The sequence below is a fragment of the Dreissena polymorpha genome, chromosome 6 (assembly GCF_020536995.1).
Source record: "Dreissena polymorpha isolate Duluth1 chromosome 6, UMN_Dpol_1.0, whole genome shotgun sequence".
Taxonomy (NCBI): domain Eukaryota; kingdom Metazoa; phylum Mollusca; class Bivalvia; order Myida; family Dreissenidae; genus Dreissena; species Dreissena polymorpha.
Window position 1 is genome coordinate 64,467,193 of NC_068360.1, and position 27,857 is coordinate 64,495,049.

The 27,857-nt window shown below is 34.1% G+C and overlaps 1 protein-coding gene and 1 long non-coding RNA gene across 2 annotated transcripts; both read right to left on the bottom strand.

Annotated features, from left to right (window-relative positions):
- Nucleotides 1–2,495: 2,495 nt before the first annotated feature.
- On the bottom strand, nt 2,496–3,622 carry LOC127833638 (uncharacterized). The gene is made up of 3 exons (XR_008027516.1): nt 3,570–3,622; nt 2,838–2,903; nt 2,496–2,560 (listed from the first exon to the last, which is right to left on the bottom strand). It is a non-coding gene; the product is annotated as an uncharacterized LOC127833638 (long non-coding RNA).
- Nucleotides 3,623–21,962: 18,340 nt separating this feature from the next.
- On the bottom strand, nt 21,963–24,393 carry LOC127835744 (calcium-activated chloride channel regulator 1-like). Its single transcript, XM_052362180.1, has 4 exons — nt 24,250–24,393; nt 23,308–23,581; nt 22,729–22,840; nt 21,963–22,146 (listed from the first exon to the last, which is right to left on the bottom strand). The coding sequence occupies exons 1-4, from the start codon at nt 24,391–24,393 to the stop codon at nt 21,963–21,965; spliced, it is 714 nt and encodes a 237-aa protein (XP_052218140.1).
- Between the last annotated feature and the right edge of the window lie 3,464 nt (nt 24,394–27,857).

The window sequence follows — 27,857 nt, forward strand, 5'->3', positions numbered from 1 at the left end:
AGAACGAGATTAAATGAAAAGACAAAGGCGCTCTTATCCCATTATAAGCATTTATTCAAAAGACATAGTCGTTCTTATTCGCCATATAGCCATAAAAACTGAAATATGAACGAGATTTAGTCAAAAGACATAGGCGCTCTTATCAACTATATAGACATAAATATAATTCAATGTAAGAGTACTATATTTTACACTTGTATGAATAATGAATATTCCTGTTTCACGTATGAGTTTGAGCGCTCATTAACCTGTTTAAAACCCAGTAGTTATCATTGACCGTTCCAAAGCGGTGACACCGGCTTTATTGTACTCTTTTTGTATTTTGTTTCGTTTTGTGCCGTTCTGTTTTGGCAATTCATCATCTGCCATGAATAAAGGACCATGTACGTATGTATAATACAGGGTAAGATTTTGGATCCCAAACGGTACATGGTGCTGCTAGAAAGAAGCAGGGTGGCGATTCGGAACAGAAACTGACATATTCATATATTGTCCAGGTATTTTATTAATCAAATACAAACATATTATCATTAAGAAACAAATTATCTATGTAAAAACGTATGATTGCATCACTTCACACACGCACATACGTTAGCAAATGTTTTGCTAAGATTTGCAGTAGATTTACGCTGGTTGCAAGAAAGATATTTATTTGTGCATGCATTTATTATTGCATGTTGAATACGCATTTAATCCGAATGCACCAACTCTGGTAAGTTGACAAAATGACACCTCCATTATGATGGCTTTTTACCCCTCTAAGACAGTGAAGGAATATTATTTTGACGATGTCCAGAGGTGTTTATCAATAATTATTTATTAAATTTCATTAAACTTAATATGAATGTGTTCAATCATACTGCGGTGCACGCGTAATTAATTTATTGCCCCTTAATAGATTGAAATTCCGGAAGGTTGTACGTCCGGAGCTGTTTCACAGTAACTATTTCACGAAACTTAAAACAAATATGCATCATCATTCGACGATATTGTTTCTGTGTGTTTCTCCGTCCTTCCACTTTCAATGTCCAGAGCTGTGTGACAGTAACTATTGCATGAAAGTCTATAAAACTTTAATGTCTTCATACTGCAGTGGTGCACACTTAAGTTTTGTCCGGATCGATAACTCAACAGTTAACAGTAAACGGTGTCGGTAATGCAACGATCCCTTTTTTGTCCTTACACATCTTCCGACCGTACGGTGTTGTCAGCCATGTTGAACTTTTCTGCAGGATGTTAGCGTCTTTGTGTTCAACTGGCTTTACCTTTGAAATAGATTGCAACAAAATCCAATCTGGTACGACATATTGACTAGGATTCTCACACAGTTTCTGAGTACCATGAAAGTTGTGACATAAGCTACAAGAAAACTTGCTTTTTAACATGAATATACATCTACTATCCAGAAAAATTTCTTACATGAATTTTCATGAGCACCTACAATTTCATCTGTAAAATTTAAGTTCCGTGTTTTACTAACGTCTATCCGCTAGGGCGCTTCACCAATATTCTTTTATGCTCGAGCCTGCATTAAAAAAAAAAAAAAATATTTGTGAAAATGAACTAAAAACACATCAAGTTACATAACAAGTCAAACTTTTAAAGTGTCAAAGGCTACGAAGACACTTATAAGTAATTGTTTTATTTCGATGATACGATAAACTTTTACTTATCATAAATTGCCTGTGACTTGTAATTGTATTAATGGCTAGGTTATGCTAAAACACGTTACAGATATCTCTTTAAACCATTTTGTAAAACGTATATCCGAATGAAATTTCTATGACATTTATACGAAAAGAAAACTAACAAAAACTAATATGACTGCAATTTTTTTTTTCAAAACTGATCATTGTAGTTTTAATGATATGGACAATACATACGGTGAGTTGTTGCCAGGCTATATGCTGTGAAAATACTTTTGGCCACCGTTCGTTGCAGAGCCTCTGTGGCCTCTTTATAACTACATCCAGTCGCCTGCAGTTTTATGATTTGAAACAAACGATTATGAGAATATTTAACAGATTTTACATACATGAACTGTGAAATATTTTCTGTACGAATATGTAGTTTACTTTGACACCAAAGAAGAAAATAATTATTGTATGACATTCGAAACCGATATACTTTTTTCAATTAATTATATAACTTTAAATTTTTGCCTTTACTATTTATATTGTTCGGACTCGCCTTTAAAAACCGCGTAAAAAATAAAATGGGATTCTATGTCTATTGACAGTCTAACAGGCATGTTATATGAAGATATTGTACATTTTAAGACTTTGTTCTTCCCATTAACATTTAAAATATTTACATTTGACGAATTAAATTTACACAAACACAGCGCAAGTTTATACTTTCGTGAATGAAATGTGGTTGTGCACAAAATGAACAAAATGTTACGCACTCTTATAAATAAAATCATGTTTCGAAAACGTATATATTATTGTACGATAATACTTGTTACTAAAAATAATCAAAGACCATACTCTATACCTCTTGCATGATCACTGAACACGCTTCCTTGACGAGGACGGATTCTGTATACGATGAAACTAGTCTGTAATTCAATATAGAAATGGTATTGGTTTTAATTATTATAAGTTGAAGTTAAGTTTTTAACAAATGTTGATGGCAGTCTCGATCGAGCACGACCTTAGATGTACATCTTTCTACATACTAATTTTTAACCTTTACAAAATCGGTCATATGCAAGATTATGTTTATTTTTCACTTTCTAAATCCATTGTAAACGGCCCAATGATAATGTTATGGCTGACTGGAATAGTTCATGAAAAAAATCAATACTCAATAAAAAAAAATATAATGCGAAATACCTTTTGTTCTTCTTGAAAGCTGATTTCAGCTTTTCGTTAGCTACGAGCTTTACCAAAGGGTGGTTCCTGTAAATGTCGTCATTATTGACAGTTTAAGTAAGCAATCAATTTCCCATGTTTTGTAAAATGTGTATGAAATCAAAGAAAGGTAAAGTTTTACATTGTGTACGGTACCGTTTGTCAGGAGAAATTGTGAATAAGCGAATAACACATATTTTTTCTTTACAATCGAACCTCGACTTTTATCGTTGATTGATTCAAAATATTTCGGCTCTTATCCTAAATATAAAGTGGTTATATAAATAAGGGAATACAGACAGCTTTCAATATAATTGGTATTTTTAATGCAAAGCGCTTATGCAATATACAGTTGCCATTGCTAGGCATTGTACTGTACTAATTGCTTGATCGTAATGCAACCGGATCATTGCGATACTTTGGTCTTTACGAATTTCTCATAAAGAGTTTATCTATTTCGTTCGGAGCTCATAGAATTCGAAGTAGCTCTTGACTTTGGGCAAGTAACAAACGCATCAAGACCAATTCCACAACACCGTCACACATAGGTTTCGGTGGCAAGACCGAGTTCGAATACTACGCCGTTTACAAAGTTTTTCTGCTGTTAAAGTCATTTTTTGTAAGCATTAACGCACATTTTGAAGAAGCTTAGTATATCAGTGCCTTGAATTTATTTGCAGAAAAGCTACCTTATTTATGACAATTACAACTTACCCGTTTTCTGAAAAGGTATCTTGGATGTTTTTCTCCACGACAGTCAGTGCCTGAATTACATGTGGAAAAAACTGATAAAAAAGAACCAAATGAATATAGCATGTACACTGTTTCAAGAGTATGACAATACGTTAATGAAATTGTGCATTAATATTTGAATATGATAATCAATAGGCATGCAACGGAGAGTAATGTATGAATTAATACCCCTAACGTGAAAACGCAAAATCCATATCCGATGGAACTTTTGGTGCCGCGTCTACGTTTGTAATAAATTTGCAATGGTTTTGCAACCACAAAACGTCACTGAAATATATATATATAAAAAGATCGGAATGAAATGGCGATAGAACTTCGACCAAATTTCTATGAACTTATGTGATCCAATGGGGAGTAAAATATATATGACTTTCTTTTACAATATTGTAACCACTATAACATGTAGAAACCCTATGAAACCATTGCTCAAATGTCTTCCGCCGTCGATGTGACAATGGAAAAGCACGTTTTGTACGCCACTGGGACCTAGATAGCATTTACTGTTGTCATGGTTGACTTGCAGTAATGAGCGATGGTGTCATTTTAAGAGTCATTTACTGTGGCCATAGTCGACTTGCAGTAATGAACGATGGTGTCATTTTAGGAGTCATTTACTGTGGCCATAGTCGACTTGCAGTAATGAACAGTGGTGACATTTCAAGAGTCATTTACTGTGACCATAGTCGACTTACATTTGGTGTAATTTTAAGATTCATTTAGTGTGGACATAGTCGACTTGCAGTAATGAACAATTGTGATATTTTAATTGTCATTTACTGTGGCCATATTCGACTTCCAGTAATGAACAATGGTAACATTTTAAGAGTAATTTACTGTGGCCATAGTCGACTGGAAGTAATTACCGGTGATGCAATTTTAAGAATCATTTACTGTGGCCATAGTCGACTTGCAGTTATGAGCAATGGTGTCATTTTAAGATTCATTTACTGTGGTCATAGTCGACTTGCAGTCATGGACGATAGTGTCATTTAAAAAGTCATTTACTGTAGCCATAGTCGACTTCCAGTAATAAAAAATGGTGTCATTTTAAGAGTCATTTACTGTGGCCATAGTCGACTTGCACTTATGAACAGTGGTGACATTTTAAGAGTCATTTACTGTGGCCGTAGTCGACTTTTAGTAATAAACGAAGGTGTCATTTTAAGAGTCATTTACTGTGGCCATAGTCGAATTGCATTAATGAACGATGGTGTTATTTTAAGAGTCATTTACTGTGGCCATAGGTGACTTTTAGTAATGAACGATGGTGTCATTTTAAGAGGCATTTACTGTGGCCATAGTCGACTAGCATTAATGAACGATGGTGTAATTTTAAGAGTCATTTACTGTGGCCATAGTCGAATTGCAGTAATGAACAGTGGTGACATTTTAAGAGTCATTTACTGTGGCCATAGTCGACTTGCAGTAATGTAATATGGTGTCATTTTAAGAGTCATTTACTGTGGCTATAGTCGACTGTAAGTAATAAACAGTGGTGACATTTTAAGAGTAATTTACTGTGGCCATAGTCGACTTTCAGAAATGAACGATAGTGTCTTTTTAAGAGTCATTTACTGTAGCCATAGTCGACGTTTAGTAATGACCGGAGGTGTTATTTTAAGAGTCATTTACTGTGGCCATAGTCGACTTTCAGTAATGAACGATGGTGTTATTTAAAGAGTCATTTACTTTGGCCATAGTCGACTTTTAGTAATGAACGATAGTGTTATTTTGAGAGTCATTTACTGTGGCCATAGTCGACTTGCAGTAATGAACAATGGTGTCATTTAAAGAGTCATTTACTGTGGCCATTGTCGACTTGTAGTAATGTACGATGGTGTCATTTTAAGGGTTATTTACTGTCGCCATAGTCGACTTGTATTAATGAACGATGGTGTCATTTTAAGAGTCATTTACTGTGGCCATAGTCGAATTGAAGAAATGAACGATGGTGTCATTTAAAGAGTCATTTACTGTGGCCATAGTCGACTTCCAGTAATAAACGATGGTGTCATTTTAAGAGTCATTTACTGTGGCAATAGCCGACGTTTAGCAATGAACGATTGTGTCATTTTAAGGGTCATTTACTGTGGCCATAATCTTCTTTTAGTAATGAACGTTGGTGTTATTTTAAGAGTCATTTACTGTGGCCATCGTCGACTTGCAGTATTGAAAGATGGTGTCATTTTAAGAGTCATATACTGTGGCCATAGTCGAATTGCAGTAATGAACAGTGGTGATATTTTAAGAGTCATTTACTGTGGCAATTGTCGACTTGCAGTAATGTACGATGGTGTCATTATAAGAGTCATTTACTGTGGCCATAGTCGACTTTTAGTAATGAACGATGGTGTCATTTTAAGAGTCTTTTACTGTGGCCATTGTCGACTTGCAGTAATGAACGATGGTGTCATTTTAAGAGTCATTTACTTTGGCCATAGTCGACTTGCAGTAATGTAAGATGGTGTCATTTTAAGAGTCATTTACTGTGGCCATAGTCGACTTTTAGTAATGAACGATGGTGTCATTTTAAGAGTCATTTACTGTGGCCATAATCGACTTTTAGTAATGAACGATGGTGTTATTTTAAGAGTCATTTACTGTGGCCATAGTCGAATTGCAGTAATGAACGATGGTGTCATTTTAAAAGTCATTTACTGTGGCCATAGTCGACTTTTAGTAATGAACGATGATGTCATTTTAAGAGTCTTTTAATGTGGCCATAGTCGACTTGCAGTAATGAACAGTGGTGACATTTTAAGAGTCATTTACTGTGGCCATAGTCGACTCGCAGTAATGTACGATGGTGTCATTTTAAGAGTCATTTACGGTGGCCATATTCGACTTACAGTAATGAACAGTGGTGACCTTTTAAGAGTAATTTACTGTGGCCATAGTAGACTTTCAGTAATGAACGATGGTGTCTTTTTTAGAGTCATTTACTGTGAACATAGTCATATTTTAGAAATGAACGATGGTGTTACTTTAAGAGTTATTTACTGTGGCCATAGTCGACTTGCAGTAATGAACAGTGGGTCATTTTAAGATTCATTAGCTGTGGCCATAGTCAACTTACAGTAATGAACAATGGTGTAATTTTAAGATTCATTTACTGTGGCCATAGTCGACTTGTTGTATTGGACGTAGGTGTCATTTATAGATTCATTTACTGTGGCCATAGTCGACTTGCAGTAATGAAAATGGTGTCTTTTTAAGAGTCATTTACTGTGGCCATAGTCGACTTGCAGTAATGAACGATGGGGACATTTTTAGAGCCATTTGCTGTGGCCATAGTCGACTTCTTTCAGTAATTAACGATGGTGTCATTTTAAGATTGATTAACTGTGGCCATAGTCTACTTTCAGTAATGAACAATTGTGTCATTTAAAGATTCATTTGCTGTGGTCAAAGTCGACTTCCATTAATGAACAGTGGTGACATTTTAAGAGTCATTTACTGTAGCTATATTTGACTTGCAGTTACGAAAAATTGTTTCATTTTCAGAGTCATTCACTGTGGCCATAGTCGACTTGAAGAAATGAGCAATGTTGTCATTTTAATAGTTAATTATTGTGGCCATAGTCGACTTGCAGTAGCGCTCATCACATGCACGGGCACTATCAAGTTGCCTGATTATATATTTATTATCGATGTACATTTAACTTATAAACCATACGTGTAGTTTATTTATTTATTAAGTACACCATACACATCCATATTTGACCATTGCAGATAGAAGACTAGTACCAGTACATATAATTTCATTCGTATTTAAGAATGAAATTTATGTTATTACTATTTACTTTTTATCTTTTAGTTCTCCGACGTTTTTCTAAAACTAAATGTTCTATAACCGGTCTTTCTCTTCCATAACCGATCTTTCTGGTCTATGGTCATACAACTATTTTCCATAGCCGAAACAGCCAATGGAATCAGGAAAATGGAAAAGAGTGTTTCCCCCTAGATGCACAATGACAGCACAATTTTCAGTGAAACTTACAAATAACAATTTAACGAGTGAAGATATTCATATGACATGCATGGATTAGCGAAATATGTGTACTCAACTTTCATGAAGAGTTTTTTTAAGCCATAAACATTCAGTGTTCAACATAGATAATTTAAGTGAATGTGTGTTTCCGAGCGGACCGTTTTCAATTTCATGTCAACTTTACAAGAAAGAACAGTGGCAGGATTCTTGGTCAAAAATGGTAAATGACAAACATGGTTTGATTTATATGTTAGTGGATCTGCGTTTTATCAGATTCATATGCATATCCTGCTTATTATGTTTGTTTTAACACCAGACCAAAACAACGTAACTGTAAACACATGTCATTAAAAGGTAAATAGTTGTTTGTACTAATTATCCAGCTCATAACATTACCCCCCACAAATTTTGGCTAAACTCAGAAACAGAAAATTGAGATGGAAAGTTGTTGGTGTGATATATTCGTTACAGGGTTAGTTACTGACCCGATACGGGATATACGGTTCTGTGGAAAACCATATCGGGGCTCGACCTTTGGTCAATACAATCTTCGCGTGTTCTTATATGGGTATTATACCTTTGCAAAACTAATACACCCCAATAAAACTGCATCAAGACATCGAACAAATTGTTCTTATACGATTGAATTCGGGTTTAATCAGTGATGGATCCCTATTGATCTTCGCCCAGTGAACATTCACATGCGATATTATGGTCTTTATTACATTATATGCTGATGGAACCCAATCAATCTGCATCGAGTCCATAGATTATCCGCATGTTCTTGCGTTCATAGAATATTCGCATGTTCTTATACGGAATTCTGGCGTCGGGGAACAAATGAACCCCTTAAGTATGCGTCAAGACAACGTTTACACCTTGCGTACACGTCTGGTTTTATAGATTAATGACCTCTATTTAGCAGCGACCACTTAACAATCTCATGTGCGTATACGGTCTTGATTACATTAACGAAGTAATCTACTTTTTAAAGAAATCGAGCTTTATGGTTATATCAGTGTTTAAAAAGTTCAGTAATGTACTCACGCTCATCTAGCATAAATGAAAACAAAGTGCATACAAATGCAATATATCAACAATCACTAGTTAATTCACCCTCGGTACCTTTGATCCTGTTTTAATTTCACTTCAGCCACCAGTGGGAACAAGTGCGAAGGGCGTCGTTTGATCCCGTAAAGCGAAGTCTTTTATAGAAAAAACAACAACAACCTCGGGGTCGAAGTTTAACTTCATACAGAAAACAGAGATGTTCGCAACCCGCTAAAATAAGACGTCATTCGCAATGTCAAACATTCTCGCAAATACATTAAATGCGTTGAAAAGTATCTGTTCATCAAATGCTGTCCATACGGACCATGCACCCAGGGGCAACCCTATCCCAGTCGCTCATATTATTGCAGCGGACACTTGATACTTTTAGGGAACATGTATTGTTTAAAAAGAAATCGATAAGAAGCTTTTTCTGACAATAAACACGTTTGTATTTGCTCGTGTACAAGCAACCGAAAGCTTTAATGTCTTATTATATAATTGATATTTTAAGCTAAGTAATAATTTAAGTTTACATTAATAGTCCTACTTCAAATGGACACAATAATATTTGATGTGATGAATACATTGATGAAAATCAGCCGTATATATATTTTAATAAAAAAAATCTCACGACGTTTAAGTAGAGGTCAAGTAATACAATGAGAGATTAACAAATTATACATGTATGTTGGGGACATTAAACTTGTTTAACACAATTGGTGCACTTTACATAAATTAAACACTTCAATTTATTACAAGTTGTATTGTAAATTATTTAATGTTCTCTGATAGTGTCATGTCTTCCGATTTAATTTTCAAATAATACACATAATGTTATAAAACATGCATAGAACATTCCATCAAACATACCATACTTAATTATGCAAACCTCTACTTAGATGCAGATAAAGTTAACGTTTACACACAAACTATCAATCTCTGCCATAAACGTAAACAAAGCATCGAATAAACTATGTCTATACGCAATTGCTATACATATACATCGATTTTACATCAAGACGAAATATATACAATCGTAATATAACGGATGAAAAAAGGAAAGCGTTCGTATGTGCGCGGACGAAATACAACATCAGGCCCATAGCCAGAGTTTTGAAAATGGGGGTGCGAATTTTCCCATCAACGATTGTTATGAAGCAACGAAGTGGCGTGGCGGTAGGTGGGGGACTGGTTGTCCCCTTCCTGCAATCGGGGGTTTGGAGGTCCTCCCTCTAGAAAATTTTGAAAATCAAAAGTAAAAGCCTGCCTTTTGGTGGCTTTTGATCTGAATTCAGAGACTGTTAGCATTTTTATATGAAAATTCACATTCATATACTATACGCAGTGACTGATCGACATGAATATGATATAACATACATGTATTCCCCACTGCCGTTTTTTCAATAACCACCTTTTTTGATCAGTCACGGAATACATTATTTTATACCCGAAGCTAGTATGCGCGCACACATTTTGTTTACATATACAACAACATATTGATAGAATATTAAATCAACAATAAAAACGGTATACAATATCATTATTTATTGAAATCTTGATAACATTGGTGTATTTTACCATTCCTAAATTTTACCATTCCTAAATCAAGCAAATTAAAAGGAAAAAATGACTTTTTTCAAAACAACTGTTTGTCCGCTACTATGGATGTACCCGAGGCCTAGCATATCTCTAAATATGCTAATAGTGTTTTGTACAACAAACACTGATTAACAAAACTGGGCTTCTCCAATCTGCATCAATACTAAACAGAAATAAAAATGTTATAACTGGTTTCTTGTATTTTTAAAATTATTTTTAACAAATAAGTTATCATTTTCCAAAGGAATTTTAGAATACAACAATTAAGGCTTCATAAAGACCCTTTAACCACAAACTACTGGTCCTATCGTCTCAAGGCCCTTATTAATGTATAACAGGACGTTGAAGAGAAAAATGAACTTATTTGACCGTATGTTCAAGATCCGTCACAGTTAATGAACATTTAACGTTAACGTCCACCTGATCATATATGTTATAACGTTTTACATTTATTGTAACAACTGTTTCAAAGTATGGCATATTTCCTAGTGTCAAGTTTGACATAATTAAAACATTGTTGGCAGTTTTGTATGTGGAGCAGAAAACAGATGCCATAAGGAATTGGTAAACTACAAAAAAGCTATATTGCTTTGTAGAAATGATTTGTTTTCTTGCCATACAATAAAAAAAATATCCTGTCTTGAGCATAGCTGATATTTTTTGTCTGAAAACCCGTGATCCGAAAATGGTTGTACGGGGATATAACAAAAAGACAACGCATTCTGTCGAAAATGCTGTGTACAATCGTTAATTGTTATAAATCGTGGTATAATACAAAGTTATTAACCAGTGACTCATTAGTCTTCGGCAATAGTCGACGGGTGTCTTTGGATGGCCGTCATTTTCGGAAGCTGGCGTAACATTCCGATAATAATAATCTAAAATATTCTCTCTTTCCTGTCGGTAGCATATTGAAGTCAACATTATTGTAACGCTTAAATACGAAGACTCACTGGATTCCGGGAAAAGATAAATACTCGCCTTTGCGTCGAATAAAGTTGGGTGCATCTTAAAGTTCAAATATTTGTTTTTAATCGTCAAAAAACATTGGGTGCGAACGCACCCAACGGACCCCCCCCCCCCTGGCTACGGGTATGAACATATCGAAAAGGAGATCGTATTAATCAAAGAAAAGCACACTATTCAATGAATTAGCCTCATCAAACCTAATTTTGTGTCAATCATAAAGAACTCGTATTAAATTAAAGAAGTTAAAACGAACCACTTAACCCTAGATGATATTTCTAAATATTGTAAACACTCGTTTGTTGTAAAAGAAAAACACAGTAGAAATTACTACGAACACATGATAATAAAAGTAGAAAGACATTTTTTAATGTCAGAAAAACAATCAATTCACAAGACAATTCATGAAATCCAAGAAATGCACCGTCGTCCGACTGAAATTATCAAATGTTCGATATTAAGACATCCAACAGCAAACTATACGCGTATTGTTTTAACTTATTAATATTCGTATTCGTGGGCAAGGGAAAAGGAAGTATTTTAAAGAAGTTGATGTCAATAATGCCAACAATTATACCTGTAAAAGATACAATGTTACAAATATATTCACATAATTCAAATCAATTTCAGACAGTAGAATTATCATTCAATTACTAATAACAACAAATCTAAATTATTAAGGAAAATATAGTGCATTTTTATCCAGTACCAAACAATTGATTACCCTATCGATCATAAGCATCTTTTGCAGAAAGTAATATATGAAAATGTAATAACACAATTTTTTGTTTTCGCTTTAAGAGATGTATAACTCTGTTAAGTTTTGTGTATAACTCAAGCTAGAGTCGTCTTCATTCTTAGATTACGAAATAGGTTTGAAACTTCGTTATCGCTCTGATTAATGCAATGCTCAAATATTCAAATATCCTGTAAAACGGCGGTCATTTACACAAAAAGGCCTAATTAATAATAATTGAGGAGTTATTTTCTGTGTGAACACAAACTAGACATTAATAAGAAATATATTTAAATTGGTAATCGTTCAATATATTGAAACAGAAAAAAATCGTTTTTCGGCACAGCTGTTTAACCCAGCGTTTCACCTTCAATGACTTTTTGTATAGCATATGTAGACCCGAGTGATGACAGTTCATTTATTCCATTTGCTAATTTGAGCATTATTCTCTAGAACTAGGTTAACATCGCCGTCTGTTTGTAATATATTCAACTTTTCACAAATGTTCATGTACCAAGTTCGTGTTCGTTGTCGTATGAATAGATATCGTTGCAGGACATTTAAATGGAATATATTGTGCCAAAGAAAAGAAAAACGAATTTTTTGTATCTCGTTAGATCTGTATAAACTTACCACATCTAGCGCCGAAATTTTGGTTTTTGCTTTAAGGGACACTAATATTTTATTGTTATCTTTATTTTACGAAATATTTCACGACATATTCGTTGATTTTGAGTATTTGTGTTCGTTAACATGTGAATGACAATTTTGCCGTGCAATACAAGTACAAGTGCATACACTACAACATTACACATAGCGCGTGATAAAAACTAGAGACATCGCATTTGAAAGGTCATTTGAAATATATTGGGATTTAAACCGATTGAAAAGACCCTTAACATCTTGCTTATCCCGGAATTAATCTCAAAACATATCATACCATTAAAATATTTCATGGTTAAAATACACCAAAGTGTTACATTACAATTATTGAGGCAAGATGAAATAAACAAAGTACAAGTAACAGCTAAATTTCTTCTTGATAATTATGTTTCAGAGCTTATTATGATATACATATTGCAAAACACAACTCAAGGTCATCGTAATGAGTCTCGGCGGAAGTAGTTATACAGGGTGTAAATGCACATTGCGCAAATAAGATATATTTAACTTAAGACCAAACAAAGTATTAAGGGGGGGGGGAGAGAGCTTTATTTCTACATACTAAATTCAGCTCAAAGTACAAAATGCGCGCGCAAGTACATATATTATCAAAGTATAAAGCGCGCGCTGACCGTACATAATATACAACAGTTAAGAATGCGCGCTCAAAAGAGCATAAAACAAATACTAGTATGCGTCAACAAATACCATGCGAAAGTAACACCTATAACATCCAATTGATAGCGCTGAGTGATACATATAAATTCAACTAATGATCTATGAAAAGGCGAAAGTACGAACATTGAATGATACTAAAGATACAATCATATCACGCTCCTTAAGAATACTTATTTTTAAATCATTTCATAAAGCTTAAAATAGTATTTTATTGACAGAGAACTTGTATTTAAGTTCGACCAAAATAAATTCATTTTAATTGTAAGTATCAAGTCGCCAATGCATTGTTTGTAATCAAAAGGCATAACAAATAATATTTGTTTTGCAATATGAAAAAGATCGTTATAAAGGTACATTTTTTGAATACCAAGTTATATTTATAATTTTTTTACGTTACTTGAATGTCCGGAAAATCCATTTTACACTCAGTTAAACTTTAGCTGCACCATTAGGTGCGATCTTTTATTCTATCGTGCTTTCTTTAATAGGCCGCAAGGGACAAATTGCAAAACCATAAAATAAATGATGTATACTAGACCCACAAGTACACGGGCATACAATCAATAAAACTTAATGCAAAGACTTGGAACGGTTCATGAAAAAATTTGAGGTCAACACCTTTTTTTCACAAAAAAAATTACGCGTAAATAAAACATAACAGTATGGCTCACGATTCAAATTATACAGAAATTGAATATAAATAGAATATATTTCCAATTATTCACCATTTTATTACTCAATTTTGAGGCAGTCATGAGCATCAGAACTGAAACTTACTTTCCAGGGCACATACAAATGAAACCAAAACGAGTACCAGTCACGTATCGTCTTTGAGAAAACACGCTTTGGAATCATAGCATTATATATTTTTATATCATCGCCGTGCAATTTAGGATGGATTGGCTATACGTTTGTAGTTACATGCAGACTTACAAAGCTTGAAAAAGAATGGTAAAAATACTTGTGAAATTCTTCTTAGGACCATAACTCGTTTCTTGAAATAAAAATTAAGGGCTTGTTGAAATGTATGCCAAATGCCTCAATGACAATTACATTTGATGTAAACAGAATGAACAATTGAATAATTTAATACTTAATTACATTTGTAATAATGGTATGAGGACCAATCTTGAGGTATAAATAATGCATCGAATATCTTGCCAAAGCGGTAGAAGCAGTGACCAGAAAAACATAATGTAGAAGTATATAGTCAGACTCGTCAAACATCAAAGAACTAGTCCTTGCAGATACATATGTATAATAAATTAAACCAGTTATCAAAACACATAAACAGAACAACTGTTTCAGAAATTAGGAGATGTAAATGTATTAAAGGAAAACAATTGCAACGACTACTACAAAAATAGCAAGTCATTACCCACTGTTTGAGGTAATGCTAATGAAAAATGCCATAAGGTCTAACCAACTATTTTAAAATTCACACACACACCCCTAAAGCAATACTCTGAATGATTTAAACATGATTTGCGATTGCAGTCTGATGTCAAAATCAACCACATTAGCGTACATTGACGACTGAAAGACGTCTGCCGGCCATATATGTATATTTTAGTTTGATTTAAACAATAACATGCTTAAGCTGTATCTTTTCAGAAATTTGTTGATCACAAAAAGTAAACAAACATTCGTTTTGTCTAGCAAGATTAATAATCAAAACAATACTCATAACTTTTTAAATAACTGCAATTTTTTGAATCAATAGTCATGTTAAATGTATATCGTCCGATATGCATACATGTATGTTCATTGCCAAAAAGGTTGTATTGTACTGCAGCTTTAAAGTTAAGTCAGGATATTAGCACATTTCGAAGAAATCAGTTTCTTCATAAATCAATTTTCAAATGTGCCATGCTTCTTAAATAGTATGTGCTCTTTTACAGTTTACAAATGAAATTATGAACAAATAAATGACTAAAATGAACAATATTAAAAGTGAACAGATGTATGGTTAAGCTTGAATTAAATCGAGCAGCCTATATACGTTCCAAAAGGTACGTAATGCCTTAAACAGAGCGTGTGTTCGAAAGGCCAAATAAGCCCATTCGAGTTATCCGAATTGTATTCTTTCACACAGGAAATACTAATAACTTTAAAAAAAATATTTACACCTTTAAGAAAAATTTATATTGCGAAAATGCCATGTTGTTTCCTACATCAAGTTGAGAGGAATACACAATCAATAAATCAGAAAAAGCGTTGAGTGTATATAAATTTCATCAGATTGCAGAATATCATGTAATTAAATACAATTATAAAAGTAGACTTGTGTTATTTATACACGATAGTATACATATCTAAATCATCTTAAATGCCTTATTTTAATACTCAATTACCTACTTATAATCATGCATGCTTTTGACGTATTTTTCAATCAGCAATGACTTTAAACAACCAAATATATATTTTTAATGAAGTAAAATGAGTGATTTGATTGGAGTTATAAGCTAAACTCCATTTATGTTCGTGACCCACATACACAACGTTTGTAAGAGCTTTTTTTTAAATACAATAGGCGCCATTATTTAACCAATTCGAGTACTTTTCAAAGTTAAAGAATGTTTTTGTTTGCATAAGTTTGTATCATCGTTTTTAACGCTGTCTGTGTATCCGTAATATACACGACTCCATCATAGTCAAAATTAAATCAAATTCATTTGTTAAAACGTAAACGAAAAAATAGCAGCCACACAAAAGACGTTAAAAACATTCGCAACCAGAGATGGCTGTTGATTTGTAGGTTTGGTTGTTGTAGTTTCATAGTCTTCATACACCACGTCCGTATTGGCATCGAACATTCCTTGTGTATAATTAGCCACCTCTTCGACTTCAATACGGAATCCCTTGGCAACCAGCATTGACACCACATTGGACACTTTACCAGTGTTATTGTTTTCGTCTACAACCACAATCCCAATGAAAGCTGTACCGGTGTAACTTTCATCTGCATTTACAGAAATCTTGATGGCTTCGGCTGATCCCGACGGTTTTGGGTCGAGTTTCCCGTCGCCAGCTTCAAATCTCTGTGCGTTGGTGAAGTTGTGCAGGATAGTTTCAATATCCTCTGCTATTCTTATGTCGTACGAAGCAGCTATATAAAAGCGTATGGATTTCGTGTGAACACAGAGTAATTTATAGTTTATACAAGTTCATCACAATTGCACCCAATTATACGCGCGTTTCATTTTTGTGCAGCACGTCCGGTGGAAATCGATAAAACTAAACTGCCTTTGCAATATAAAACTCCAATCCTTAACTGATAATATACATACTCATAAAAACTTATAAATAAATATACTTATAAATGAATAACAATACTCTAATTTGTGTACCTTTTCCTACGTTCATGTCACTTCCGGTAGCGGTCCAGGCTATGGTAAAATTCCTGCTTTCCCCGTACTTAGACTTCCTGGTCTTAATATCAACGACACTCAGGTCTGTTATTCGACCAGGAGGCAGGTCTATATCCTCTGTTGCAGGAAGGTTCTCGACAAATAATGGCTCGGGGATGGAAAACCTTTGGAAACTGTCTTCCAACACATCGTACTCAATCTCAGCTGAAATATTAGAAGGTAGTTCACCATACCGAGTTGCATTTTGCTGTTGTTTTATATCAGATCATTCGCAAAGCATTATAGATATATATTCTTGAGCATTATTGACATGTGCGTTTATGACTTTTGACAACCAATTATCTAATGTAATTTATATACTTATATTCAATAAAGGTAATGGATATAAGGGACAACGTTAAAAATCTTTATTTTAATTTACTTTCTTCAGTTGCAATGGCTCCTGGCACATTATTGTTGACTCGTGCACGTCCTTTACTTCCGGAAATTTCCACCCGCAGATTTAAACGTTTGTTCTCCATACAGTCCGGAAGGATGAATGCAGAGTAAGTGCCGTCGTCGCGAATCTGGTCAGGATCTTTCGAAGGTTTGAATGGAGCAGTAATACATGTAAACAGTCGCTTGATATGTATAAACAATCAATCACATGGCATGTATGTCAACAAGATGAAAATTTTGTACATATGAATGTGTAATACATTTAATTATGAGTGACCATTTTATTGCATACCAGGAGAGTATGGTTAACTATTAAAAAATTAGGAATTTTCATGACCAATCCTAAAACAAAGCAATGAGTCAAGCCGTTAATCGAACACGCGACCTTGGATTTGACAAGAAATGCTTGTTAAACAATAAACAATATAAAAACCGGTATTCAAAATAATTAAAAAAAAATTGATCAAATTGGACCTGGCGACAAACCTGGTTTTAGCAAGACAATATTGTACACATAAACAATTCAAAGTTGAATTTGTGATTTAGCAAACGAAGATATAATAGTTTTGCAAATACCTTGTCCATTATCTTTAAGTGTAAGGTTGCACAATTGGCCACTTGTTCCTTCTACAAGTGCAAAAACGTCGACGCTCGTTACAGGTGCGTGACCTTTTGTGATGTCAGCGTACACCACGGGCATGTCGGTAGGAGCACCTTTAAAGTCAATTGAATTCTTCGACAATCTAGTTGTTGCCTTGATCTGGTTTGAGCCGGTCGGCATTGAGCTTACAGTGTAGTCCCAAGTTGTGGCCTGAGAAGAGGTGACATTCACCTGGTACTGCCCAGCCTTCATAATATATATATTTGTTTGACGAAGTAAACATTTAACCGTCACAGTTCAAGTACAGTGTTGATTAAGGACAATAATCACGTTAAATACCCATAATTCATTTGTATCACACCACACAGGTATAAGAGTATATCTGTTAAATGATGTTTCAATTACAAGTTTAAACACAACATATCATATGTGTTCGCATACTATCACATTTAAGACAAATATTTTCGTAAAATTTGCAGGCGTGTATCCACAATAAATTAAACTTTCTTTCGTTGAACACACTTTACACAGGTGTGATTTTGCCCGATTTAAGCATTACGATTTTCTCTCTTAATTGCAATCGACACGTGTTTTCTGCATCAAATTGCAAAAACTAATTATCTAAACATATTTGTACTCGAAATGACTCCTGTTTTTTTTAAATGTAATGATTGAATGTTTAGACAAAACAAATATATATTGATAAAGTTGTACCTGCAATAGGCCTGGAATCTGATACGTCAGCGATTTTCCATCCACTGTTTTGAAGTGTGTTATATCTGGTCCAGTTACCTCCATTGTAAGCTTTGCATTGGATGGAAGTTTTGGGATGATAGTTATTGTCGTGTTTAAACCGCTGCCGGTTTCCATTTTGAAATCAAAGCTAATTGCCAATTTAGGCTTGTTGACGCTATCGAACAGCATCTGTAAATATTTTCACGTTTGTCGTTGATAGTTAACCTCAACTAAATTTCATTCGGCAATCGTATTTGTCTAGCCTCAATATTATAAAACAACATTGGTGAAACGCAAATATTGTTTCACATATGTGCTAAATTAACAAAAATTACAAAAATGCATACGTTTATATTAATAAAACAAAACATTTTTCAAACCTTACGTACCGTTTCTGGTTGTGTTGACATTTCCGTTACACTGAACGATATAACTTGCGAAAAGACTGCAGCAAAGCTAATGTTTCCTTTGTCCAAGTAAGTGTATAGCTTTCCGCTAGTGTTTGCGGCAAGAGCAATCATTACTGGATCGGCTTGTTGTGATATTGACACCGTATGAATAACAACTTTTGATTCAATAGCCATTTGTGTTCCTGTCCGCAGCATTTGTGCATTACCGTCTTGACCGTCTGACATTAGAATAATCTCTGCATTTTCAGCTGTTCCGAATTTGTCTTTCAGCATCTTAAACAAAATACATATAATAATAGCGTATTTATACGTGTTTCAGATTCATTCTTTATAACGGCATTTGTGTTTGTCACCAATGGTATCGTTCGTTTGTTTGAATATTTAGGGAAGTTTTACTTGCACTAGTATTTGAGTAGAAATAATCAAGAGAAGTCACATCGCCGATAAACCTGTAAACAGATTGCAGGAATGACACAGTTTAATGTTATGTCTAAGTATGCGTTATATTGATTGGGTCTTTCTTCCCCAAAGTCTTTACATTTGTCTGCAACATATATGGTGTGCCACAAATATCGCCAAAAGATATTTATGTTTAATCATTGCTTAAGTCTTTATTTCTTTATCATAGCCCAACTTTTTATGATGAAGTAATGTAGAATATGGAGGAACTGGACTATTTTAAGTTACTCAATCTATGACCATCTAAATAAGATGAGTATGTATCAACCACTTGCCGGACAGCCATTCCAAAACAACAATGTAAAATTTTACTTCTATTGCAGTTGTTATCCCACAACCAATACAAGTCCCTCCATTTGCACTTGCAGGCAGGCTTTTTATCAAGTTCTGTCTGTCGAGATCCTCGGAAATCCTCGTCATATGCGCAGTAATCCTTGAGTTTGAGTCGAAACACACGACCCCTAGCCAACTGTCTAAGCCTAGAACTGTGTCTATTATGTAAGTACCAGTTCTATGAAGATGGCCTATTCTGTCCTCCTAAAATAGTATCGATTTCAACCATATTAAACATGTATAGTTCATTTAGATATTTAAAAAACAATATGATTACCTAGGTATCTCTACCTTGGCAATTATTTTGTTTTGTAAAGAGGCTAAATATTGAAGAGAAATCGACGTTGAAATTCTTTTACGTCAACAATATTTGTTTTAATCAGAAAAACGGTAAATTTACACACATGTTAAACAATTGTAAAAGCGAAATATTTGTTATATGTTCACTACGTTGTTTATTGAATATTAACGTTTTCATAGGAATAGCTTTAATATTTTTGTTTTATATGTTACGGAATTGTGACTTTTCTTTTGAAATCACTGATATCCATACACTCATTATGATACTTATAACATTTATTTTCGGTAAAAAAAAAGATGAAAGTATCATTTATGTCTAAATAAAATATAGGGAAGATGCTCTTATTAAATCAAATGAACACTTACAGTTGACATGCTACCAGACGTATCAAGAACGAACACCCTTATGGCGTTAGTTTCCTTAAGAACCACAAACTCAGGATCTGTATTTGTATCGTCCGGTAATGACGTATCTGAATCAAGACATTTTTCCGTTGCATGTTTTTGTAAGCAGAATAATGCATCAACCAGCGATTTAAATCAAAGCTTACAGTAACTACTTGATTACTTTTTTATATTAAGGTAAATGTAGTGTGAACTATAGATTATTCTTTTTTTAACATGTAAATCAAAACATATTTAGTCTATGGAAGCCATCAGATGTCATCGACGGAAATGTTATAATAATTGTTCATACGTAAAATCATTTCGGTTGGCACTTTCCTACGAAAGAAATTACCAAAGTCATGAAGTACTTCATTAACGTTCAATTATTAATATTATATAAATGTTATATTAAAATATGAATATCAAATTACATGGTTGAAAATTTACGCTGTAATTAACTAGCTTTTGCAAATACAATATTCATTTTAAAAGTACCAAACACTACACAATCACGGTGCCTATATCATGTGACTTTTTAAGATCTGTGTTGGGAGAATAAAGCGCGACCCATATAACATTTTAAGGATGTCTTTTTAAATATTTTACCAATTGTAATGGGATAAAGTGGAGAGCCCGCTCATTCATGAGAGTAATCTATAGGTATCATGATTTTGTATAAAGTGGAGAGCCCGCTCATTTGTGAGGGTATTCTATAGGTATCATGATTGTTTTAAAGAAATAAATATTTGTTCAGCAAAGTGCAACCGCGCGTTTGTAATATTAGGTCCCCACACTGATCCGACATTTTTCAATCCGTTCAAACGCGCGGTTGCACTTTACTGAAAAAAACACTTATTTGTTTAAAAAAAAAAATCATGATGCCTATAGAAAACTCTCACGAATGAGCGGGCTCTTCACTTTAGCCCATTAAAAATGGTGAAATATTTAAAAAGACATCCTTAAAAATGTTATATGGGTCGCGCTTTATTCTCCCAACACATATCTTAAAAAGTCACGTGGTATAGGCACCGTGACAGTTTTGAAACTTTTGCAAGTGAAGCATTATACTCTAAACTATTACCGTTCTGAAAATCGGAGTGTTCTCTCATAACTTCCCACGCGCTCTTTCCGTCGCAAAGTAGGTTTTGTTTCGTGGGCGCCTTCTTGTTGTGCCTTTGCCAAACAGGGACGGATGTGTCATCTTTGTCGCAGAAAAAGTTTACCTACGTGTAAATTTATAACATGATGAAATACATAATAACTGGTGTTGCATGTTTTTAATCAGCGAACAATTTCATGTATACGCATTAATTCAACTCCTAAATTAGCTAAAATGGGTTTTCATCACAAAAATCAATTTTGATGCCAAATAATATTCTAATTTAACGTAAACATTTCTACGTGAATGATTTTATAGCGTTTTTGTACGAGATGTTGACCGATTTTTCTGTATTGTACACGATATAAATGCAGGAATTTTCTTACGTAATTTAGTGTCCGATGTTATGATAATTGTTTTGAATGCACACTTTTTAAAAACTCGGTTTTAATCTCGCACGTTATGGATTTTTTTGTCACTTAAATTGCATATATCGTAGTCAATACATTTAAGTATGCAATCAGGTAAAACAACTTTAAAGACTCACAGACTCGATGTATTGGTATCCCATTATCGATGCATTTGCGGTTTGTTGACGGTGTGGACAAAAACTACAGTTGGATGGCATTCGACTGCCACCGTTATCAGGTAGGCAAATGTGTGTCTTATTTGAGCAGAACCTTCCTATGCCAATTCGTCCTTGAATGAGCTCTGTGCATCTTACAGAAAAATGAAAGTTCTTATTGCTTGCGTTATATAATCGTGCGTTTGAATACAAATGGTTTTTATTTTTAATTGGTACACTATTAAACGTCCATTAAGATTGTGTGGATTATTTTATGACGATTGCATCGAAAGATTAAGGGGTATCTAGACGCTCTTGAGTCCGATTCGTTTTGTAGAACCGTACCTTGTGTCTGTTGAAGAGATATTGAGAACGCTCACACATGGAAATCGAACTGAGTGAACTTCGGTTACTCGGCGGAAATTATATCAACTTCGCCACCTATTTTAAAGTTTACCATGCCAATTGGCAGTGATAATTTACGTAGAGCATAACATACTTTATGCTTAATAAGAATTTTAAATTATTTTAAATTTAAAAAGACACTCATATAAATGAACATAAAAGTAAATACGTAGATTTATGCTATGAAAACTCAAGATGCGGACGCGAGTTTTCTATTTAAACATACTACTAGTATACACAACCTGTGTAGGATAATCATCAGCTATGTACAGGTATCATTTGTTTCAACAATTAATAATACATGAATAAAACGTCAATTAATCATGCATACACAGTGGGTTTCCATCTCCCTTCGTCCAGGTAAAACTTCTTGTCATGAGAAGGATGGTATTCGCTGAACAGGCCCCACCTTAACTGGCCCCATTCGTGAACAATCACTTTCTCTGAAGAGAAAAATGGATTCAGGATGAATACTGTATACACGATGAAAATTTGAAATATCCAGTAAAAACACTTATATGCACTTGATTCTAGTATAACTTGATGTGTGAAGGAATAAATGATTATGAACAGGAAACCATCGGCGAAGTTTCCTGTTAATGTAGTATTCAATTAATTTACACAAAAAGCTTGACATAACAGGGAAATGCATCTTGTTTAAGAACCCCGATTGCATTAAATACTACAATCCATATCGATACATAAGCAAAAAGTTGCAAGACTTCAGATAATATTTTTCTCAATGACTAAAACTGAATTCCAGCAACCCATATTTCTAATGCGCCGTATAAAGAAGTTTAAATGTGTGGAACGAAAAAGATGTTCAACCACGATTCAACGCAAACAAAATCGAAGGTCGTCTATTGCATGCAATTTATATTAAGAGCACTCACACACGATTTATAATTACCTTTTCGCCCAAAACCAGTCTCCCCTTTCTTTAACAGAAAAGATGGCGGCAGATACATGTAAAGTCCTTCCTTGCCGCATTCTGTTGATTTCACAAATGGATTTTCATTTTGGCCTTCGTCAACCAGAATGAAGTTCTTAAGTTTGATCGATGGGATGGGTTTTGTGTTTGTAACGTTTGTCCATTCTTTTGGAATAATGATGTTGATCTTGCCAAAGTACACTCGCTTGTGAGTCGCATTGAAAAGCAAACTGGAGGCTGCTGTGAATGTGTCCTTGAAAATATTTTCAGATGTATTATCTAATGGTTGATTAAGTTATGAAAATATGCGGGCGCTATGAGAGCCATGAGATTACAAGCATTTAACACCAATGCCGTTGATTTGTTTATTATTTATCATCAGTGATAGAGCAGCAACAGCAGAAGAATTATCAAAAATGAAAATTATTATTAGGGGAAACTAACCTATAAACACCCGTTTAGAGAAACAAATACGTGTGGTTGTGTTTGTGTATACGTGTGCGCGTGCATGTGCGTGAATGCGTGCGTGCCTGCGTGCGTGTGTGTCGAAACATATAAGGTACTTCCGCATCTGAGGCTGCATCATGTGTGAGTTCGGAGTGTGTCCCAGACCTCCTAGCTAATTAACTAACCAGACTAAAACAAGTCGGGACGAATTTATTATTAATATAGCTGTATATTCCAGCTATTTAATTGTTACTTGAAGTTATTTCAATATCAGTGCGGTTGTGGGTGGTGAGAAGAAGCCGGGGTAACCGAAAGAATCGCACATGCCTCCGAGAACGGGGATCGAACCCAGGTCGCTTTGGTGAGAAGCGCGTGTACCAACTACTGCGCTTACCATACAGCAATGAATTGTTATATACTAGTATATTTATTTTCAAATATATTTCTTAAATAAATATCAACATTAATACCTACCTTTATATTGTCTATTATCAGTGGATCTTCTGCAACCGTTTTCTGTATCACTATGTACACATCTTCGTACTTATTATCTACCAATTTGATGCCAACACTCCCACAAATTGTTAAACACAATATTAAAAGCGCAAATAGATTCATTTTGTTTAACTGCGTTTTACCGTCTGCTCAATTCTTCCAGTGAATAACCTTGCAATGCTGTAAACATATCTGCACATGCGCGCGCGCGTGACAGAGCAATCGAGTGGATTTGTTGTGCGTTGTTGATGCTATAATGTTTAAAAGCTAATAAGGATCCATCTACTCTTCACATTGTTATAAATATTTGATGTACATATGAATCAGACTATGATATTCATAAATTTATGTATTTTACGCATTTATTTTGTATTACAGTATTTATTTTTAACTTCCAACTTGGGTATTGTTAAGCGTTTGAGATCTTTTTATTTATTTGATTGATTAAAATATATTTTAGAATTGTTGAATGTAGTATAAATTTAAAATCCAGATAGCATGGGGCGTTTATCGATCTGTTAACTGTTAATAAATGTTTGTTTTTGTTTACATTTTGGCAACAATCAATAACAAAGCATTACATGAACGCGGCTAAAATAAATGAATAGAAAACGAGTCCTTTATTTATTCCAACATTTGTTCGCAATTTATTATGACTGACACATCGTTACGGCATACCGCATCTTAGAGGAAATTGTTGCGTGCTACATCTGCACATAGCTTAGTTGTACATTGCGTTGCCATTAATTGTGCAGCAGTACGAGAAGCTGTATATATGTTGAACGCTCTGCTTCTCCATACGGCCCATATATAAGTGCCAAATTATCTGTTTATCCTCAAACTAATGTCGGTATCATTGAAAATAATCTCAGGCAATCTCTCCCGTCTGATATTGTTTCTGGGTTGTTGAAACAAGATAGATTCAGTTGTGTCAAGGTCATGGTTTAATAAAAAAAAAAGCAAATGCACGATGTATGTAGTCTTGGACTGAATACAAATGATTCTACAATGATGCAAAACAAAGTCATTAAGTTTCTTTCTAAATAACACCATGATTTAATTCTGAGAAAGTAACATAATAATTCAAACACATTAATTGCATCATACAAATGAATTTGGTATATGACTAAAAATAATGATAAATACGGAAGGAATCGCTTTAAAGGGATTTATCCATGTAACAAATTTATCTTTATCTACGTACAAAATGCTAATATGCGAATATTATGATGTTTAAAAATAACATTTACACTTGCAGATTTTCAAGAGAAAGTGTTTTTATATCAAACCCTGCTCTATAATATAAATCCTTACCTTTTGTATTGAAATTATGCCATGGAAATAAATAAGTACAATGAATACACTAAAACAAGTGAATGTCAAACTTCAGCAGAAACACATTATAAATGCAATCAATACATGAAAAATATTTAGTAACGACGATATCTAGTTTTTATTTTATTTAAAAAAATGTACTTTCCTTTTGGTTTCTTCTCTAAACTTTTATTATACATAGTTAACCTTAAAAATCTGAGAAATGTGCCTGGAAAAAAGTTGGTTGGCATTTTTTAGGCATGGCTTCTTTTTATGTTTTTTGGTATCTACATACACTCTGTTGAAAATCTAGAAGGGATGTCACCTTCTCAGGTGCTTGACATCCTTTTAATTAGGTCAAAGGTCAATAGGTACAGTTTTCAGTTGTTCAAAAGGTGAAATACATCTCATTGTGATTTATAACCAAAATTGAAAAGTTTAAGGCAATAATATCTTCTGAAAATGAACCTGTTTGAATTAAATTAAAGTTCTATCATTTCTAGTGTTCACTTATATAGGTCAAAAGGTCATTAAGTGCACTTTTATGCCAAAATAACATGGCAACTGGCATTGAAAATCAACAGAATAAAATTTTATGTTCAAAAAGTATTTTTTTTTTAATGCTATAGTTTTTGCTAATTTTGTTAACTCTATAAACATATTTTAAGGATTAAAATTAAAAGGATCCATTATATATATATATATATATATATATATATATATATATATATATATATATATATATATAATGAAGTACAACGTACGCTTAAAAAAAGACTGAAACCCATGTGTGTATTTCAGTATCTTATTAAATTGTTTTAAAGTATCATCCTGATTAAACTGCATATATCTTATACTGCTGATCTAATCCCTTTTGACTTAATGCTTGTACAGAAACCCAAATACAGAAAATAGCCAGGCTTTGTAACTGAAAGTTCATGAAGTGTAACTGCCTCTGATTGACACCCTTATGAAGTTCATTAAAGCCCGAAGAATAGGCCGTTGGCTGTTGCATATTGAAGCCTTCTCAGAGATGCTACCGTGGCAAATGGTGTACGACCACACAAACTATGCCCGTCGGGGTCCTGTATATCTAGCTGACATAAAAGCATTAGAATATGCAGCACCTTAAGTGTTGAAAAAGTTTATTGAAGGTCACTTTGTAGTCAGGCTGAAGAAAAAGCCTTCACCTGTCGACCAAACTACTGAGTGGATAAACAGAATGTGTAAAACGACAGGGGGTATTATTGGAATAACAAGACAGGACCAGGCAAGAGATAGGTTTTGTATTACGTGGTCAGAAAGACCTGAGGTTTCCAATAGTACCATGAAATTGTTCAATCAACATGATGATGATGAAGATATTGGAATATTCAAGAATATAGCAGATGAAACTCGTTCGAGAGTTTTTTCAGAGGAAGAGTGCATCAAGAAAATGATGCAGCTCTTTGGTTCATATGATTTATTCGGATTGAATGAAGAGGAGAACAGACTGTTCTCAATAGCATCTTAGGACGTTGAAACTAATGATATCAGATATGATTTATTAACCTGTGAATGTCGAGGTAAAACATTACTCAAGGAATTTGAAGAGAAAAGGCTGAAAGAGCAGAATGTAGATTTTGATGTTCCTATTCAAAAGTTACAGTCCAAAACATTTGCATATCTCTATAAGGAGACAGTCAGTGAAAAGCAGAAAGTGACAAAGATTTAAAAGGATGACAGAAAGCTTATTCAAAGACTTTTCAACGCAGCTAATTTAGAAAGAGACGTAGAAACAGCATCTGTACTTGATGAACTTTCTGATGTGCCATTATCATTTGCAATGGCTAGTGGGAAAATGCATGAAACCCAGAAATCAAACATACTCCAAGTGCTTAGAAAGGAAAATGATATAGTGACGCCTCAAGTTGTTCCGATACCGACTGATGCAACATGTGCAACATTGATGGACACGCGCTAATACAGAGTTTAGGTAAGCCTAAGGACTGTCAAACATTTGAACAATATGCAATTGTTTTTGTAACATCTGTTTTAAGGCATTTCAGCACAAACACTACCCGGGTTGATGTGACTTTTGATCGATACTTTGGAAGAAAATGAACGAGAGTTAAAAGGAAAGGAAAGTGTCGACATATTAGGAAGCTCATAAAAAGTCCAAACGTTCCTCTTCCGCAAATATGGGAACAGTATATCACACACGATGATAATAAAGCAGATTTGGCTGAATTTCTCTCAAAAGAATTGCTAAAACAATCAGAAAATCTTCCAGC